Below are 21,718 nucleotides of genomic sequence, written 5' to 3'. Positions count from 1 at the left end.
GAGAGCCCTTCTCATGGCTATTTCGGACTGTAAATTCCACTTGCAATCCAATTCCAAACTCACATTGTTTGTTCGGAGGAAATTCGTGTTTTTTGTGTGCACCCTGAGCAGGAAAAAAAAGTAGGGAAAATCTTTATTGTAAGGTAAAAATGTCTGGAACTTCTGGTACACTTCTTCCAATGAATAATCATGCACTTGAAAGGGTTTAAATCGCATAATTTGGCCAATAAAGACCTGTCGGTTTTTAAGTGAATTTCTCTAAAAAGCTCAATAATAGGTGTAAATGATGAAGGACAGGTATGTAGAGATGTAAATGATGAGGGACTGGTATGTAGAGATGTAAATGATGTGGGACAGGTATGAGGAGGTGTAAATGATGTGGGGCAGGTATGTAGAGATGTAAATTATGTGGGACAGGTATGAGGAGGTGTAAATGTATTGATGGGAGAGGGTTTTTGTACTTGAAGAACTTTTACAAACTTGTATATAAACACTGAAAAATTACTATACAGACATTTTTCTGTACCCCAAAATGCTGGAAAAACTTTAATTTGCTTAAAAACACTTATTTGCTATAATTTTTCAACCATTATTAAAAAGCGCAAAAATCAGCCATTTGACACCTTTTAAATCTTCCAGTACTTTCCTTATGGCCTATCTCAGTTGCCATTTTTTTGGTGGTCCAGGATGGTTTATCCACTTTTTCATGCACTTCGCCCAGGTTGAATTTTGTAGAAAAGTCGCACACCCGCGCCTCAAGACCCGCAAATAGGCATTTCTAATTGGATCACTCATTTTCTGGGTGCGCACATTCGTGCAATGTCTGCAAGTTTCATGAAAGAAACTCGCATTTGCAGACTCGCAACTAATAGGATTAAGCCCTTTATATGAGAGTAAATAGCATTTTTTAGGTAACCATCAATTCCTATTTAGTAAATTAATACTTATTGCTTTACATTTTTGTGTCTTATTAGAATTAAAAAAGGGTACACAACTCATTGATGTCAATCATTTAATTTCATGTTTCAGCTGCTATTACTGATTACAATTGTAATTTCTTGAAATCGCCATGAGCAAAGACATGTATGCCCTCTTAATTGTTGTTACTTCCAGTTTTGTGTTATAGCTGTGTGTGTTCCTAATTGTAAAGTGCTGCAGAGTATATTGGTTGTAGATTATTGACATTAATAATAATAAATATAGCTTCGCTTATTACTTGACTTTTTTTCTTCATTGATTATTTTTATGTTGTGCTCAGATTTGTTCTTCCTCACTTTATCTATGTCTTCCTACTTTTAGCAGGTACTCATTAATGAGTGAAAGGTTAACCAAAGGACAACATCTGAGACACTATGGAGACTAAAAGCAATGACGTCTTACAGCCAGACCTTAAGCTGGTTGCTCATCCAAGAGCAAAGAGTAAAGTATGGAAGTATTTTGGATTTGATACGAATGCTGAGGGATGCATTATGCAGTGGAAAAAGATCTATTGCCGCATATGCATGGCTCAAATCGCTTATTCTGGTAATACCTCCAACCTTTCTTACCACCTTGAGAAGAACCACCCAGATGAGTTCTGTGAGTTTGTAAAAAGCAACACTGAGCAAATGAGAGAAGCTTTTGCTACAGCATTTTCCAAGTTAAAGCCAGAAACATCTCAACAAGTTGTCCAGGAATCCTTAATAATGAAAAACAACCATTCTTTTGATAACAAGAAGCACCTCGAAGTGTCGTCTGCTGTAATCAACCTGATTTGCGAGGGTATGTTCCCTGCTTCCATTTTGGATGAACCTACTTTTAAATCACTTTTGAGAACTCTAGATCATAGGTACGAGATACCTAGCCGAAAGTATATATGCAGCAGGGTGTTGCCTGAGAAGTATCACACTGTTAGAGATGTGATATTAAAAGAACTAGTTGACATTTTGTGGTGTGGCATATCCACAGATATGTGGAGAAGTGAAAACCAGAACAGGTCATATGTGACTCTTTCCATTAATTTCCTGGCTACTAGTGCTTCTAATTGTTTGACCATTAGCTCCCGGTGTTTAAAAACATTTGAAGTACCTGAAGAAAACAAAGCTGAAGCAATTACTCGTGTATTTTATGAAACCTTTATTGAGTGGGGTATCAGTAATAAGGTCTTTGGTGCTACCACAGATTACAGTAAAAACATTATTAAGGCATGCTCTCTTCTGGATATCCCAATAGACATGCCTTGTTTAGCTCAGACATTTAACATGGGTATTCAGCAAGCTTTTCAACTGCCAAAACTTTCTGGACTTCTCTCAAGATGCAGGAAGTTGGTTGAGTATTTTCAGCAGTCTTCTGTTGCAATGTACATGCTTTGTGAGAAACAGAAACAGCAAAACATGCTGCCCTGTATGCTTATAAGTAACCGTGTTTCATGGTGGGGCAGCATGCTTGCCATGCTACAGCGTCTTAAGGAACAACAGTTCACCATAGCAGGTGTTTTGGTGGAGGATAGTAATAACCATCATCTTATGCTAGAAGCCAATGAGTGGAATACAATTGAAGGTCTGGTGGACTTGCTCCAACCTTTTAAACAAGTTGCAGAGATGTTGTCAATGTCAAAATATCCCACTATTAGTATGGTAAAACCTCTTCTACACATGTTGCTGAATACATCCTTAAACATCAAGGAGACTGACTTAAAAGAAATAAGCATGGCCAAAGAAGTCATTGCCAAAGCTTTGTCCACAACATATCAGCAGACACCAGAAATAGACATGTTCTTGAATGTTGCAACATTTTTGGATCCTAGGTACAAAAGACTTCCTTTCCTGTCTGCATTTGAACGTTCACAGGTTGAAAACCGTGTGATCGAGGAAGCAAAAAGTCTTCTGGAAAGAAACAAGGAGAACTCCAGATCAGAAGATAAAGTGTTTACAATTCCAGAGGAGCCACCAGTGAAAAAGATGATGCTATCATCCACATCTCTTCCAACCAGCAGCATCAACAACATGCTAGCTGAAATCTTCTGTCAGTCTGGGGCATCTGAAGACCAGGAGGAGTGGCATGCTCAAGTTGTTGAGGAGTTGAGCAATTTTAAATCTCAAAAAGTTCTTGGACTAAATGAGGATCCACTAAAGTGGTGGTCTGATCGTTTGGCATTATTTCCCCTGTTACCAAAAGTTCTCCAAAAATACTGGTGCATTGCTGCCACCAGAGTGTCCCCTGAACGTCTCTTTAGTTCATCAGCAAACATTGTAAATGCTAAAAGAAACAGGTTAGCTCCTGCTCACGTGGATGAGCAAGTTTTTTTATATGAAAATACCAGAAATTATTCAGAAGCAGAACCAGAAGATGATGATGAAGGGGATTGGGGCTTGCAACAAGAACAGTTTTTTAATTTAAATGATTCACTCAGTGCCGGCAGCAGTTTCTTCTCAATTAAAGATAGCGGCTTCATTTAAATAAGCCCTGTTGGTAAATTTTTAGGGTAATTATGTAAATGTGACTTTCTTTTTTTTTGTACAGTATTTGTCTTTCCAGCTATCAAACACAATTTTCCAATGTGTATTTTCATAGTAAATTTACACATTCTTATGATCCCTATTATGTTGATCAATTAATTTTAGATGTTCTTAAACAAAATATATGTATTGGCGCCATAACATTGTTATATACCATATGTAATGCTCCTTCTGTATGCCAACACTTAACACTTTGGCATAACTGGCATTTGTAGTAAGTTGACACATAATGGAATGCATCCATTTTAGTATTGTTTTATGCAGACAATATACCTAGTGGTAAGTGAGTGTGACCTTTTAAAAATATATTATAAAGAGTGAGCACTTTGTTAACTATATAGATTTTATTAATTTTGATGCAATTAATTTGGAAATATAATAATTTATTCAATTGGCTGATTTTAAATAAAACTTTTTACCTAACTCAAAGTGGTTATCGAAATAGCATGTATGTTTGTCCTTGAATAAATCAGATTTATTTTTAATGGTATTTCTTAAAGGGACATAAATCCTTTTTTTTTTTTTTGTATTGTAATTTTACTTCACTACAAATATTAAACTATATATATATATATATAACACATCAACATTTTTCTCAGTAAACACATTTGTAATGGGGCTATTTACCGTATATACTCGAGTATAAATCGACCCGAATATAAGCCGAGGTACCTACTTTTACCCAAAAAAACTGGGAAAACTTACTGACTCGAGTATAAGCCTAGTGTGGGAAATGGCAGCAGCTGGTAGTGCCCCCAGTAGTAATCCCTCCTGGTAGTGCCCCCAGTGGTAATCCCCCCTTTCAGTGCCTCCAGTAGTAATCCCCACCTGGTAGTACCCCCAGTAGTAATCCCCCCTTTTAGTGCCCCCTGTAGTAATCCCCCACTGGTAGTGCCCCCTGTAGTAATCCTCCCCTGGTAGTTCCCCCAGTGGTAATCCCCCCTTTTAGTGCCCCCTGTAGTAATCCCCCCCTGGTAGTGCCCCCTGTAGTAATCCCCCCCCTTGTAGTTCCCCCAGTGGTAATCCCCCCTTTTAGTGCCCCCTGTAGTAATCGCCCCCTGATAATGCCCCTTGGTAGTGCCCCCTGTAGTAATCGCCCCCTGATAATGCCCCCTGGTAGTGCCCCCTGTAGTCATCGCCCCCTAGTAGGGCCCCCTGTAGTCCCCCCCCCCCCTAGTAGAGAGAAACGTGAAAAGAATAAAAAAAAAAAAAACTCTTACCTGTAACTCCCACTCCTGGTCCCGCCGCTGTCCGCTCCTCCGGTCGCTTTGCATGGGAGAGACGTCGTCATGACGACGTGTCTCCCATCACCCACTGCGGGAGCCGGAAGATGGCTCCCGCAGTGGGAGCAGCAGCAGCCGCTGAGAGTCTGACAGACTCTCAGCGGCTGCTGATTACACCAAACACGCAGCTGCCAGCTCCGGCAGCTGTGTGTTTGGCAGTGTGTAGCGCTGACCGAACTCCGTGTGGTCAGCGCTACACTTGACTCAAGTATAAGCCGAGTGGGTACTTTTTCAGCACATTTTTTGTGCTGAAAAACTCGGCTTATACTCGAGTATATACGGTAATTGAAATTTTCACCAAATGTCAGCAACAACCTATGCAGAGAGATCATACCATAGCTGTTCATAAATTAAGTTATGTGAAATGGCACAGGGAAAAAGTATTGAACACATGAAGAAAGGTGGTGCAAAAAAGAATGGAAAGCAAAGAGAACAGCTGAAATCTATCAGTAAAAGCAATCCTGCCCCTTGTCAGTGCAAATTAATACAAACTGGTTCAGTCCCAATTGATGGCCTATAAAAAGGTGTCTCATTACCAAGGTGTCACACAGGAAACATCTCATGATGGGTAATAGCAAAGAGCTCTCGCAAGGCCTTCACAACCTTATTGATGCAAAATATACTGATGGCATTGGTTACAGAAGTATTTCTAAACTTCAGAATGTTCCAGTGAGTACTGTTGGGGCCATAATCCGGAAGTGTAAAGAACATAATTTCACCATAAACCGGCCACAACCATGTGCTCCTCGCAAGATTTCTGACAGAGGAGAGAAAAGAATTATCAGAAGAGTTGTTCAAGAGCCAAAGTCCACTTGTGGAGAGCTTCAGAAAGACCTGGAATTAACAAGTACAAGTGTCTCAAAGAAAACAATAAGTATCAGTGATCGCGGTGAGTGACAAAATATGTGGGTCCCAGGGACCCTCCACTTTAAAAAAATGGGGTCCTTCCTGACCGGTTCTGGGTTCCATCATAAATTCTGAATTTAGAGCTCCCTATATAACTCTCAGACCTCCCCTAACCTCTTACAAATGATGCCACACAGCCATGCCCAGCCTTTACACATTATGCCGCACATTAATGCCACGCAGTAATGCCCCTTACAAATGATGCCACACAGCCATCCCCGGCCTTTACATATTATGCTGCACATTAATGCCCTTTAGTCCCCCTATCCATTGCCCCCTGTAGATGACCCCCTATGCATTGCCTCTAGCAGTAGTTCGCCTATGCATTGCCCCCAGTAGTAATCCCCCTATGCATTACCCCTAGTAGTCATCACCCCTATGCATTACCCCTAGTAGTCATCCCCCCTATGAATTGCCCCCAGTAGTAATCCCCCCTCTGCAGTGCCCCCAGTAGTAATCCCCTCTGCCCCCTTTAGTTGACCCCCTATGCATTGCCCCTCCTTTTTGACCTTTAGTGACCTGGGCCTAATGCCCAGGTCACTCACCTATTTGTGGGGCAAATACCTTCATTTGGGCTTAATGCCCCCTATGTAGCCTGGGCCTTGTGCCCACCTATATATCAACAGGCCTATTGCCTGAATTTATGCTACGGGTCTAGTGCCCGACAACCCTGGTGGTCTAGGGAGGGGTAAATAATGTTGGCCCAAGGCCGCCTACCCGCATGGGCTGCGGGGGGGATCTTTGATAGCTCTTTTTCTTCCCACCTCCGCAGTCCTCTTCGGTCCTCAGCTTCATACTTTTGCCGTTGGCCCGTCCTGGCCAGCGGCGCCGCCTCTTCCTTTCTTCCTTCTTGATCACGCCGCCTTCTGGCCTCTTGCGCGGCCGCCGGAACTGTTACCGTGCCGCTCTGCTCTTCAGGAGGTCTTCTCTCCACCGTCGGTAGTGAAGTTTCCCGCACAGCCATGTCTATTTCAGGACGCCGTGAGTGGGCGGGGCTGTGACGCAGCGAGCCGCGATTGGCTCGTCGCGTCTGCCTTCTATTGGCTGCTGGACTGCGAGCCGTGTTTGGCTCACGGCCAGTGCCAAACAACCGCCACCGACCGCCGCTACTTGGCTTCCGGGCAGCGAGCTCCGCTTAGCTTGCGTCTGGAGCCAAGCTGCTCCCGCCCCACACTGTCCCAGTGCCGGGCACGGATGCTGTGCTGATGCTGGGATCATACACTTGATCCCAGCACTGCTTTCCACAGCAGCAGCCAATGAGTGTCTGATTGACTGACTCTCATTGGCTGCTCTAACAGACAGTGTTGTGTCTGTTACTGCAGGGGGACGCGCTGTGCTGCAGCCAGCTGTCAGGGATTGGACACAGCATAGCGCGTCCCCGGGGACCCGGCAACTTTAAAAAAGTGGGTCCCCGGTGCCCGACATCGCGTATATGCGAACACTGAGTATGCACTCAACCGCCATAGCCTGTATGCACGCTCACCACGCAAGATTTCATTGCTGAAGAAAAAGCATGTTGTAGCTCGTTTAAAGTTTGCTGCGCAACATTTGGACAAGCCTGTGAAATACTGTGAGAATAATAGTCTGGTCAGAGAAATGGCACTGCACATCACCCCAAAAACACCATACCAACAGTGAAGTTTGGAGGTGGGAGCATCACGATGTGGGGCTGTTTTTCAGCATACGGTACTGGTGTACTTCATATCATTGAAGGAAGGATGAATGGAAAAATGTACCGAGACATTCTTGCTAAAAATCTGCTGCCACCTACTAGGATGCTGAAGATGAAACGAGGGTGGACATTTCAGCAAGACAATGATCACAAACACACAGCCAAGGACACTCTCAACTGGTTTCAGAGAAAGAAAATACAGCTGCTAGAATGGCCCAGCCAATCACCTGACTTGCATTCAAATGAAAATCTATGGAAAGAACTAAAGATTAGAGTTCATAGAAGAGGCCCACGGAACCTTCAAGATTTGAAGACTGTGTGGAAGAATGGGCCAAAATCACACCTGAGCAATGCATGCAACTAGTTCCTCTATACAGGAGGTGTCTTGAAGCTGTCATTACCAACAAAGGCTTTTGTACGAAGTATTAAATTAATTTTAGTAAGCGTGCTCAATACATTATCCCTGTGTCATTTCACATTATTACACATAACTTAATTTATGGACATCTGTGGTTTGATTTCTTTGCATGTGTGGATTGCTTGGTTTGTTGCTGACATCTGGTGAACATTTCATTATAATGGCCCCATTACAAATATATTTACTGAGAAAAATGTTGATGTGTTTAATACTTATTTTACCCACTATATATATCTAGTCTGTCAAGGTTCTTAAAAATTATACATGTTTGCAAAATAAGTCATTGATATATCTGATTGAATTAATTGGATGCTTATGTATGGAAACCACAACTAATGTTAATTAAACCAAGACCTCTTTCTGGAAATGCATAACCATATATGTAATAGCTAGGTTAACCTTGAACAAATAATTCTAATAATATAATTCACGGAAATCTGTATAATTTTGTTCTACTTGTACTGGTATATTTTGCAGTAGTATTATTAACTTAGCTAAGATACTTATGAACTATAAAGGCAAAATGACCAGTGCATTAGGATTCGTGTTTTTTTTTTTTTTTGTTTCAAAGGACTTAGTATACAGTAGTTGCAGATTAAGCATATCCTTGCATGGCATCGGTCACTCTTATAAAACCTGTCTTTTGCCATCTTGCCCTAGATTGTGTACTTTTCTCAACTTTGCTACTTTTTCCTTAGCTTTGCGTCTGGTGCCCTAAACGGCTGTTTGGATCGATTTGAGGTATATGTGGACACATCTGTACGTATAGATTGTGTGTGTGTGATTGTGCGCCTGTATTTGGACTGACATTTCGCAACTAATCTACTGACATACGATTATAAATTAATAAGCATCTGGTGAGTACCCTCATTACACACACACATTATATCCCAGAGATCACCATGTGCAAATCAAGCAAGCACATGAGAATAATTATGGCGCAAAAAGATGACATCACCACTGTGAGACCATCACCAAGACAACCGTAAAACAAATAAAAACAGCAATAGCCAAATACAGATATACCAGAATAACAAACAGACATACCATCAAACAAGTACAGAATACACTAGGTATAAATTGGTATCATAAATGATTAGTGATATAAATAAAAAAACAAATCAGAACCACATATATACACAATGCAATGTTGGGTGCAGAGGTCTGGTAAAGTAAAAAAATACTAACCTACAAAAGTCATAGATATGTATAAATAATTTTGAGAGGTCTTCCAAAGGGTTATATTTAATGACCTAATCTCACAAAACCTGCAGGCAAAGAAGCAAAAAGTGCAGACTATTTTATTTATAAAATTCAAGGTCCAATTATGAAACACAAAAATATCATCAAGCAAGTATAAAATATACATACTAGGAATAAGTTGGTGGTGTTATCAATCCAAAAAATTGGAACCACAAAAGCACACGAAGACCCAGCCGGACAGCTAGAGACATGTAGGTCTGATAATGTAAAACACTAACTCACAAAACTCATATCTAAATATATATATTATATATGTATATATAATATGTAAGAGATCTGCCAAAGTGTTATATTTAACAGAGCCGTAACTAGACTTTTTGGTGCCCTCTGCCAGAGAGAGCATTTGCGCCCCCCCCTCCTATTTTTTAAATAGGACCATAAGATAGTGCACCTGTAGAAGGGCCAGGGAAGAGATAGGGGAGGCCAGGAGATGCTGGGAATAAAAGAAGAGGAAGCTACAAGTGAGAATGATAATAAGAAAATTGACAGGCCCAAACCGTGCTCCCTGCTCTGCGGTGCCCTGTGCCATGGCACTGGTCGCACTAACCTAGTTACGGCCCTGATGTTTAATGACCTATTCTCACAAAGAAACTGCAGGCAGAGAAATTTACCAAATTTCTATGCATAATTTAATTTCTTAATATTAGTGGTAGGTGTTATTGGCCAGAGATATTTTCTGCATGAATTAAATTCAACATCTATTGATCAAACAATTTACGGATGGACAATGTATGTGACAAAATAGTGCACTGCTGGTATGGTAACTAATAATTGTAGGCCCATAGCAAGTTTTGAAGGTACCGTTTTTCACTTCAAAACACATGTTATACAGTCAGGTGCATAAATATTGGGACATTGACAGAATTTTCATATTTTGGCCTCTATTCACCACCACAATGGCTTTGAAATGAAACAAACAAGATGTGCTTTAACTGCAGACTTTCAGATTTAATTTGAGGGTAATTACATCCAAATCAGGTGAACGGTGTAGGAATTACAACGGTTTCTATATGTGCCTCCCACTTTTTAAGGGGCCAAAAGTAATGGGACAAACTAAACAATCCTAAATCTAACTTTCACTTTTTAATACTTTGTTGCAAATCCTTTGCAGGCAATTACAGCCTGAAGTCTGGAAGGCATAGACATCACCAGACGCTGGGTTTCATCCCTGGTGTTGCTCTGCCAGGCCTCTACTGTAAATGTCTTCAGTTCCTGCTTGTTCTTGGGGCATTTTCCCTTCAGTTTTGTCTTTATCAAGTGAAATGCATGCTCAATCAGATTCAGGTCAGGGGATTAACTTGGCCATTGCATAACATTCCACTCTTTGGTTGCTTTTGCAGTATGCTTCAGGTCATTGTCCATCTGCACTGTGAAGTGCCGTCCAATGAGTTCTGAATATGAACATATAATATTGCCCGAAACACTTCAGAATTCATTCTGCTGCTTTTGTCAGCAGTCACATCATCAATAAATACAAGGGAACCAGTTCCATTGGCAGCCATACATGCCCACGCCATGACACTACCACCACCATGCTTCACTGATGAGGTGGTATGTTTTGGATCATGTGCAGTTCCTTTCCTTCTCCATACTCTTCTCTTCCTATCACTCTGGTACAAGTTGATCTTTGTCTCATCTGTCCATACGATGTTGTTCCAGAACTGTAATGGCTTTTTTAGATGTTGTTTGGCAAACTCTAATCTGGTCTTCCTGTTTTTGTGGCTCACCAATGGTTTACATCTTGTGGTAAACCCTCTATATTCACTCTTGTAAAGTCTTCTCTTGATTGTTCACTTTGACACATATACACCTACCTCCTGGAGAGTGTTCTTGATTTGGCCAACTGTTGTGAAGGGGTTTTTCTTCACCAGGGAAATAATTCTTCTGTCATCCGCCACAGTTGTTTTCCGTGGTCTTCTGGGTCTTTTGGTGTTGCTGAGCTCTCCGATGCGTTCTTTCTTTTTAAGAATGTTCCAAACCGTTGATTTGGCCACACCTAATGTTTTTGCTATCTCTCTGATGGGTTTGTTTTGATTTTTCAGCCTAATGTTAGCTTGCTTCACTGATAGTGACAGCTCTTTGGATCTCATATTGAGAGTCGACAGCAGCTGATTCCAAATGCAAATGTCACACCTAGAATCAACTCCAGACCTTTTACCTGCTTAATTGATAATTAAATAATGAGGGAATAGCCCACACCTGTCCATGAAATAGCTTTTGAGTTGATAGTCCCATTACTTTTGGCCCCTTAAAAAGTGGGAGGCACATATAGAAACTGTTGTAATTCCTACACCGTTCACTTGATTTTGATGTAATTACCCTCAAATTAAAGCTGAAAGTCTGCAGTTAAAGCACATCTTGTTTCTTTCATTTCAAAGCCATTGTGGTAGTGAATAGAGGCCAAAATATGAAAATTCTGTCAATGTCCCAATATTTATGCACCTGACTGTATATTTACTAATAATACACTGTAATGGTGGGTACACACTGGGTGATTAAAGTGGAAGACTGAACGATGACGTTATCGTTCAGTCGTCCACTTTATCATCCATTTTTATCACAAAAACGATGAACGATAATGACGACGTGCGTTCCCGCAGGTCGTTCGTCATCATCGTTCATCGGGTTAACATGCAGGCCAACCTGACGATGTCGTCAGGTTGCTGCATGTTGGGGAATGGGGGAAGAGAGCCCGGCGCTGAACGATAATGATATCGTTCAGCGGGTGTGCTCAATGTCATGAACGACATTGAGCACACCCTGCCGGGGACACACTAGACCTGGGGTGTCCAACCTTTCACCTTCCCTGGGCCACATTAGAAGATGAAAACTTGGTTTGGGCCGCACATAAAATAAAATAACAGTAACGTAGTAGTAGTCCCCCCCTTGTAGTGCCCCCAGTAGTAGTAGTCCCCCCCCCCCTTGTAGTGCCCCCATAGTAATCCACCCCCCTGGTAGTGCCCCCAGTAGTAATCCCCCCCTGGTAGTGCCACCATAGAAATCACCCCCCTGGTAGTGCCCCCATAGTAATCCCCCCCCTGGTAGTGCCCCCATAGTAATCCCCCCCTGGTAGTGCCCCCATAGTAATCCCCCCCTTGGTAGTGCCCCCATAGTAATCCCCCCCCCTTGGTAGTGCCCCCATAGTAATCCCCCCCCCCTTGGTAGTGCCCCCACAGTAATCCCCCCCCCTAGTAGAGAGAGACTTAATAAAAATAAAAAAAAAACACTTACCTGAAACTCCCGCTCCTGGTCGTGACGCTTCCACCGGCTCCTCTGGCCGCTTTGCATTATGGGAGAGACGTCGTCATGACGACGGCTCTCCCATCACCCACTGCGGGAGCCGGAAGATGGCTCCCGCAGTGGGAGCAGCGGCAGCCGCTGAGAGTCTGACAGACTCTCAGCGGCTGCTGATTACAGCAAACACAAAGCTGCCGGCTCCGGCGGCTGTGTGTTTGTGCTGTGTAGCGCTGACTGGACTCCGTCCGGCCAGCGCTACACACGCGGTGCAGTCTGTGTCACAGTGACACAGACTGCACCGGCCCGCATGACGCTGCGGCCCGGGGGGCACATGACACCCTGCCCCCCGGCCCAGCCCGCCACTGGTGATTACGCTGGCGGCACAGTGAATGAAGGAGAGCGTGGGGGCGTGGTCTGGGGGCGCCGGGACTACAGTGAGCAATCCCGGAACAGCGGGACATATCGTGAATGTCCCGCTGAATCCGGGACACTTGAGAGGTATGCGGGCCGCATTACGAGCCGACCTGGGCCGCATGCGGCCCGCGGGCCGCGGGTTGGACAAGCCTGCACTAGACGATATCGCTCAGGGAGCATATCGTCCAGTGTGTACCCACCATAACTTGAAGTTTGAATGAATTCTTTTTATGTGACCTTTATTTTTGTTATTTATAATGTGCTGATATGAAGCAGAGTTTTATATTGATGGGAGCATGATATGGCAAATGACATGTAACAAGGCAAGGATGGCCCAGCCCAATGAGTTTGCATTCTACAAGTTGTGGGATACGGAATCGGTATGAAATACCTCCGGCCGCATGGCCAGCGGTTTGATTTCCGGCAGCGCCTGGTCGACAAAAGCAGAGTTCCCGGCAGCGAAAGCCCGACAGCGCTGGAAATCCCGATCGTCGCTAAGGTAAGTATAAACTAACCTAGCCTAACCCCCTGAACAACCATCATTTGCAGATATATCTTTTAGGTGTGTACCCACATGAGAAATGAGAATAAAACAACCAAGCTCAGTTTTGCCACTTAATTGTCATGGCCGGCGGTTAAAATCCCGACAGCGGCAGCCCGGCAAGGGTGAAGTTCCTGATTGTTCCTAAGGTAAGTATCGCTAACTTAATTCTACCCCCTAATACTAACCCTCCCTTAGGGGTGCCTAACCCTAACCTTCCCCCTAAGTGCCTAACCCTAATCCCCTAGCCTAAACCTATCCCTCCCAGGGGGGGGGCTAACCCTAAGTCCCCCCGGGAGCCCTAAACCTAACCGCGGCTGTCCGCGCCCGACGTCTGGCTTCGCTTCGTACGGTATTCCGGGCGTCGGTCTTCCGGCATATGGTTAAAGACAGGCATTGAGTTTGGCGCCTGTCATTAGTACCGTGCCGGGATTAGAGAGTCTGGATGCCGGTGGTCGGCATTTAGACCGTCGGCTTCCAGACTACATCCCCCTCTGCCTGTCTATGATTTGCAATAATAGCCACAATATGCTTGACCAGTGGACACAAATATAAAAAACTGCAATTAAAACAGGTTCTCTGCCCATCTAGAATAGTGACATGTCTAGGTGCTGCTACTGCTGACGAAAACCATGAAATATGGCTAGTTACCCGACAAGAATGGGGAATTTAATCACCAATGTATAAAGTCTAAATTATGCCCTCTCATAGTGTAACTAATGAGTCTACCATGATAGGTGTAGTAAGACATTTGATTTTGTGCAGGTTCTAAATAATCCATTTGAGATACTGAAATGTGCACAATTACTGAGAAGGAGTGTAAATTGTCTTTGGTAATCTTATACACCTCAATTTGCCCTGATGCATATTTCTTTCAAAATACATGGGTTTTGCTTGGGAAGATAGTGTTGGATGGGTTGGGTGTTGGACAAAACAAGGGGGTTCCTTGCTAAGTGCGTACTGAACTCCTTAGTTTTGCTAAGCAAGATTATTAAAAGGATATGAGTGAATGGAGAGTACATATTCTTATGGGTGTTCCTTATTCAGAATAGAGTGCACAACTATTTATGGGGGCCTTTACAGTACAAAAAAATTTACAACACATTGCTGCATTAGGAATCCTAACACTCCAATAAGCAACAGGGGTAAGCAACCAAGTGGTGTTAACGCATGTATCTCTACATGTCCGATGAGTCGAGAAAAAGCTTTTTTTTTTTTCTTGACAAGACCAGTGGATCCTACTGGACAAGGTACTGGACAAGGTACTGGACAGAGCGACGACAGGAGGTAGGTGAGTATTGGATTTTTTCTTCACTGGTAAATCGTGGAAATCCTACTGGACAAGGGGACGGAACATCTGGCAGAAGGTAAGTATGTGTGAGATGTAATACGGTGTGTGTGTGTCATGTCGTTATTTTACTATTATTTTTTTTTACAGTGTGGATATGGGTGCAGGCAGCCTGCTGGCAGTTGTAGTTCCACAACTGCATAAGGGCAGGCACGCTGGCACCTGTAGTTCCACTGTAAAAAAACAATAGTAACAATCTATTCTTCACACTATTACCCCTACACCCATCGGCCAGGGTTTCAGGGAAGAGCCTCTGGCTTCAGCCTAAGCCTAGGGTGCTCTGGTGAAGGGGGAGATCCCCATCTTCGGCTGACTAGCTTGGGGTGTTAATGCTTTGGCCGGGGAGACCCGGTGAAATGGTCCCCTGGCTGTGGCATTATTCCCCGGCTAGATTTGAGTCCAGTGCTGGTTTTAAAAAAACGCAATTTTTCCCCTATTTTGAAACCAGGACTGGCTCTTTTAACCCAGTGCTGGTTCCTAAAATACGGTGGAACCCTACACGTTTATTCCCCCAATATTTTTACAAACAGAACTGGCTCAGGAGCCATGGACTGGTTATGCTTTGGGACGAGTGGCCCCATGTAAATTTTTTAATTTTTTTTTAATTAACCATTTATTTAACAAAAATGGCAGAAACATACACGGATCACACTGATCTGTGTATGTTTCTGCTAGACACGCTGCTCAGGTGAGGACCTATTTGTAAGTTCTATTTTTACACCGTGTTTGGTTTTATTACACCCGCGATTATAATCACGATTTTTGGTAAATTCCCGTGTTGTATTCCTGTCTATGGAAAGTAAATTCCCATGTTTGTATAAATGACAAAATACTCCCGTACATGCAAATACGGGCAAAAACGAATCTTAGTTTATTTACCCCTGAGTGAAGGGGGGAGTTGAAGAAACCATGGTCATGGTGTGGCTGAGGTAAATAGGGGAAGGAAAACGAAGTAGGAATGAAGTATGAATGTGTGAGAGACCGTGCAGGAGATTTGCAGAAATGCAAGAGAAAGTACAGTGTTGGAAAATGTATATGCACATTAACAGGACCCTTCACTTTAAAAAATTGGGGTCCTACTCCACAGTTTCTGGGTCCCATCCCATAGTATGGGGGGGGTGAGGGTAGGCAGCAGTTGGGGTAGAGCTGGGGGTATAGGCAGGGATAAGTTGGGGTAGAGGGGAGTAAGAGCAGGCACTGCCACGTGTAGGGAGGTAGGTGCAGACAGCAGTTGTAACAGTGCTGGGGCACAAGGAGAGGGCTGGGGGTAGGTAGTGAGTAAAGGTAGATGGCCTCTTGGGTATTACTGGGGGCATGGAGGCTCAGATCCTTTGAACAGGTTTATCAGGTACTACATACAGTGCATCCGGAAAGTTTTCACAGCGCTACACTTTTTCCACATTTTATTATGTTACAGCCTTATTCATTTTTGTCCTCAAAATTCTACACACAATGCCCCATAATGACAATGTGTACAAAGTTTTCTTGAGATTTTTGCAAATTTAATTAAAAAAATAAAGTAAGAAATCACATGTACATAAGTATTCACTGCCTTTGCTATGAAGCTCAAAATTGAGCTCAGGTGCATCCTATTTCCACTGATCATCCTTGACATGTTCCTACAGCTTAATTGGAGTCTACCTGTGGTAAATTCAGTTGTTTGGACATGATTTTGAAAGGCATACACCTGTCTATATAAGGTCCCACACTTGACAGTGCATATCAGAGCACAAACCAAGCATGAAGTCCAAGGAATTGTCTGTAGACCTCCGAGACAGGATTGTCTCGAGGCACAAATCTGGGGAAAGGTACAGAAAAATATCTGCTGCTTTGAAGGTCCCAATGAGCACAGTGGCCTCCATCATCCGTAAATGGAAGAAGTTTGGAACCACCAGGACTCTTCCTAGAGTTGGCCGGCCGTCTAAACTGAACAATGGTGGGAGAAGGGCCCTAGTCAGGGAGGTAACCAAGAACCCGGTGGCCACTCTGTCAGAGCTACAGCATTCCTCTGTGGAGAGAGGCGAACCTTCCAGAAGGACAACCATCTCTGCAGCAATCCACCAATCAGGCCTGTATGGTAGAGTGGACAGACGGAAGCCACTCCTTAGTAAAAAGCACATGTCAGGCCGCCTGGAGTTTGCCAAAATGCACCTGATGGACTCTCAGACCATGAGAAACAAAAGATTGAACTCTTTGGCGTCCATGCCAGGAATTATATTTGGAGAAAACCAGGCACCGCTCATCACCAGGCCAATACCTTCCCTACAGTGAAGCATGGTGGTGGCAGCATCATGCTGTGGGGATGTTTTTCAGCAGCAGGAACTGGGAGACTAGTCAGGATAGAGGGAAAGATGAATGCAGCAATGTACAGAGACATCCTGCATGAAAACCTGCTCCAGAGCGCTCTTGACCTCAGACTGGGGCAACGGTTCATTTTTCAGCAGGACAATGAACCTAAGCACGGTGTAGTAGGTATTACCGACAAATCCCGACAGTGGTAGCCCGACAAGGATGAAGATCCTGATCGTCCCTAAGGTAAGTATCGCTAACCTAATTCCCCCCCTAACCCTCCCTTAGGCCTGCCTAACCCTAACCTCCCCCCCAAGTGCCTAACCCTAATCCCCCCTTTACCGCAGCATAACCCTAACCCCCCCGGGAGTGTCTAACCCTAACCCCCCCTTCCCCTAGCCTAAACCTAACCCTCCCGGGGGGTGCCTAACCCCAAGTCCCCTCGGGAGCCCTAAACCTAACCCTCCCCTCCAGCGGCTGTCTGCATCTGGCGCCCGTCTTACCTTCGTTCGGTATGCCGGTCATCGGTGTCGAGTTATCGACGCCTGTCATTAGTACCACGCCGGGATTAGAAAGTCTGGAAGCCGGCGGTCGGCATTTAGACCGTCGGCTTTCAGACTACATCCCCTAAGCACACAGCCAAGATATCAATGGAGTGGCTTCAGGACATCTCTGTGAATGTCTTTGAGTGGCCAAGCCAGAGCCCAGTCTTGAATCCGATTGAACATCTCTGGAGAGATCTGAAAATGGCTGTGCCCCGACGCTTCCCATCCAACCTGATGGAGCTTGAGAGGTGCTGCAAAGAAGAATGGGCGAAACTGCCCAAAGATAGGTAGAATTACATTTCTGGAGTTTATACACAACTACTTTACTCCTTGCTGTTCTTTGCTATTTTCTTTATAATAAAGCTGCTGCACTATTTTTCACCTATTTGCTGTCTATTAAGAATTTACATAACTAATTTAGGGGTATATTTGCTGTCCATCGGTTCTCCAAAGCTACCCATCATCGACTGCTTTAACCAATATGAAAAACAGAAATAAAGAGTATCACTGCGCACACTGATGGCTGCGAACAGGGACAATCTAGACGCGCACAACTGAACCTCTTATAATCAAAACCAATCCTGAGTTAATGAAAAAATGGATTAATAGTGGGTCGGATCTTTATAGGTCCGATTGTTCTTTTCTCTTCCTCGATTCCTCATAAAGAAGGTCGAGAAAAGAACAAAAGAGAGGGGAACATAATAGTGTAATATGTATTTGACAAGTCACGAGGATACATTTTGGACGGATGAATAGTGGTCCTCTCCACCGTAGGATTGAGTATTAAACAAATTAGCACTCATTCCTATCGGTCCATTCTTTTGACAAACCTCAGTATAGTAAATATACCCCTTGGGCCCAGCTTATTCTGTCACTCAGAGCTTGATTGAAAGCCTCCACTAATCTTGGACCTGACTGCAGACTCCATTTGCTTTCTACCAAATGGTGCATAGGCAAGAAAAGGTTGGAGGAAAGAAGGCATTGCCTGTGGAGGAGGAATAAAATATTGCAACAAACAAAAACTTAATCATGAAAAAGAATGGAAAAAAAATTAACGGCGTATTTTCGTACTCAATGTAATATCCACTATATAATATTGTTTTAAATAATTTCATGTCTGACACTTCGGAAGTGTCATCTATAATATATTTTGTATCCCTTATGTTTTACAGCTAAAACAAGTTGAAGTGATCTAAAAATTTAGAATAACACATATTCTTACTGTAGGGGTCGGGCCCTAAAGAAAGTAACATGCTGTTGGATACACGTTTTTTACATGTATAGTTTTCTACCAGATATACTGTATATTGCACAAATTAAATACATTAAAGAAAAAAATATACTGTATACTAGTACATGGCTGCCAAACCCAATTCCTATTATAATCATTGTCTGCCTTGCTCAGAATCGAGGACCCTTGAATTATCACTTTGGAGAAACAAGACACATCATCGATTTCCACTGTAACCTTTGTGCTACATACATCATTGTTGTCTGTATAGACAACATCGATGGCATCCATTGATCTGTATCCTGCAGATTTTCATAACGCAGAATGAACAAACTCACATGAGTGCTAATGAAATAATAAAGGCGAACTACAGTCATGTTCTAACTGTGTTTAACTGTTCCTGACCATATCTTTAATTGAAATTACTGCACTTGATAACATAACATATAATGTTTATAATCATATGTTTATTAAAAACGTACTTGGCACCAAGAGCTCTTGCTCATTCATTAGCGCATTCTAAGATTTCCCTATCTGTTCCATTTTAATGCACTTTGTCATTGACTATTCATACTGACAAAGGCATCTGATTTCTTTCAGACTAATTTATAAAAAGATATTTTTATTTTTACATTCTTCCCATGGGCTCTAACTTGTTTTCCTTTGATCTGCTGTATTCTGTTCTTTTGTGTAAGAATGGAATACGATGTAATCAAGAAAACTAACAGAATACAAAACTGGTTTCCAACTTAGTCATTAAAATGAAAATGGCTTTCACTCTGCTATGTACTGTATGTTACTTTTGGATTGGGCATGGTTCATATTGCAGGCTCTATTGTATCTTTTAACATGAAACAGAATCACAGCAATGTGATATTTCTAATTACAAAAAAGGATATTAAAGTTTTAAAAAATATAATATATTTTAAAAGTGCTTTCACTAAGGGGTTATGCAGAAATTCGGCTGTAGTTGTTCCTAATGCAGGCTAAACATAGTCCACCTCACTACTCACTGGCCAGTTGGTTTGGCATTGGTCACCCCACTCACAGGAAATTCCAAGCTAATATAGGGCTTGATTCAGCGTGCACTGCTGATAGCAGATTCCCGATTATCGGGAATCTGCGCGTGCGCAGGAACCATTCTGTGTGCAGCTTTGCAATTGCGATCCTTGCTGAATCACCCCAATTATCCTGAACTCCACCCCAGCCCTAACTGGAATCAAACTCATATTTTCCTACCAGCTTTCCTGTTCCCTACATAAGAATAATTAGACCAGGTGCTCTGGCCAACCCCGTCCTGGGGCCTGTCAGCAAAGAGCGTATGAATCTCTGGTAAGTATGCCTTGTTACATATCCCTCCCCCTAGCAGTACTAAATAAGCCGTTACAGACTTTGTGGGGAGCACACACTTTCCGGACAGGGCACCAGCTTTTTTATGCAAGATAGAAGCAGAATAGTTATTATTATATTATAGTTCTTTCTCTAATGCTTCCTTTGCTCTTGTAAATATTGTTGGACTATAGGACCAATCTCTCCTAGATTTTCATACAATATAGACATGAACTAAACCACAGTTAGGGCATGATATAGAGGTAGACGCTAACCACATGAAATACCGAAATGCATGCAGCTGGCCGATGTTATTTTAGTGGGTTTTCCTGGAATGTTATGGGGGTTGCTAGGCAAATGTGGACATGGCATGTGCATGTTGCAGACAGCGGCTGCATCTAAAGATGCAGAATCGCTCACACAGGTCGCCATGATCAGACGAGAAACTGCGCTTGCCATAAGACTAGTGCAAGTTTCGTTGGTATGTCTAAAGATGCATGGAAACAGAGTTGCACTGCTGCAAGAGGGAGTCTTACTGTGAACAGAATCAGCAGCGTCATTAGCAAAAAGATGTAGCTGCAGCAAAAGACGTGTCCGACTCTGAACCAGGCCCTTAGTTCTTTAAAAATATGTTGCTCAAACCGACTAATGCCTGTGGAGGCCTACAACACTTCTCAAATAGCATAGATTAAATGTGGAAGAAGAGTGTCCCAGTATTTTCTCTCCTGGGCCTTGGGCTTTCAAATCATGTTTTAATGTGCATTTAAACCACTACACTAAGCCATCTGTCTGTGGAAGGTACAGATAGGAATGTATACGGTTACCATGTCGATATTTACAATGTCAACACTAATGGCAAATGGTTCAGAATGTTAACATGTTCATTATGTCTGCATGCAACATGTCGACTTTAAACGTAGACATTGACAAATGCATGTCTACATAATGAACAAGTTAGGGTCAGGCTGGGATCAGGAATAGAGTAAAATACTACTAGTGTTAACATGCTCACTGTCGACACATTAAACATGTCGATGTTATATAAGTGCTGACATTGTGAGTGTTAAAATGCCAATGTTGAATGGGACTTAGTCGACCTTATGAATGAAGACATGAAGGCAATGCCCTGATCAGTGAGGATTTCTTTGGGAGTTCCCATTCATGTGTGTGTGTGTGTGTATATATATATATATATATATATATATATTAGGGATGTGCAGGCTCGGATAGGTTCGAGTTTGCACGTGGAGTTCGGATTTTTCCCTCCAAAAAAACGGAACTCAGAAAGAGGCAAAACGTCATCTTACATGGACGAACATCATCATTCCTGGACTTTGTCCAGGAATGATGATGTTCGTCCATGTAAGATGACGTTTTGCCTCTTTCTGAGTTCCGTTTTTTTGGAGGGAAAAATCCGAACTCCACGTGCAAACTCGAACCTATCCGAGCCTGCACATCCCTAATATATATATATATATATATATATATATATATATATATATATATATACTCTTTAGCCTTAGTACTGGACTTAATATTACAAAGTGGAAGTGCCTCTTGTTACTGTGTGACAAAATCCAGAACCACCAGCACATATTGGTGTCCAATGCAGATTTTTCCAGAGGGCATACCAAGTCCATATCTATCCTTTCCAAGATTTTCTCTACTATGGGTACAGGTATGAGGGAGCCCCTATAGTCGGGTTAAGGACAAGTATGCTGGAAAATGGGATGTGACCGGCAGTA

General features: G+C 42.8%; 2 protein-coding genes across 4 annotated transcripts in view; both read left to right on the top strand.

Moving 5' to 3' along the window:
* Positions 1-3,903, top strand: part of ZBED1 (zinc finger BED-type containing 1) — a 20,679-nt gene extending 16,776 nt beyond the window's left edge. The window contains exon 2 of the mRNA XM_088451653.1: positions 1,300-3,903. Coding sequence (XP_088307779.1) covers positions 1,353-3,437 — 2,085 coding nt within the window. The 5' untranslated portion in view covers positions 1,300-1,352 and the 3' untranslated portion in view covers positions 3,438-3,903. The remainder of the gene's footprint in view (positions 1-1,299) is intronic.
* DHRSX (dehydrogenase/reductase X-linked) overlaps positions 1-21,718 on the top strand; it is a 412,879-nt gene that overhangs the window by 17,119 nt on the left and 374,042 nt on the right. The window lies entirely within an intron of this gene.

The sequence above is a fragment of the Taudactylus pleione genome, unplaced genomic scaffold, assembly GCF_031769625.1.
Source record: "Taudactylus pleione unplaced genomic scaffold, aTauple2 ptg000026l, whole genome shotgun sequence".
Classification (NCBI taxonomy): domain Eukaryota; kingdom Metazoa; phylum Chordata; class Amphibia; order Anura; family Myobatrachidae; genus Taudactylus; species Taudactylus pleione.
Note: the sequence above shows the minus strand (reverse complement) of the source record. Positions and strands in the feature narration are given on the sequence as shown.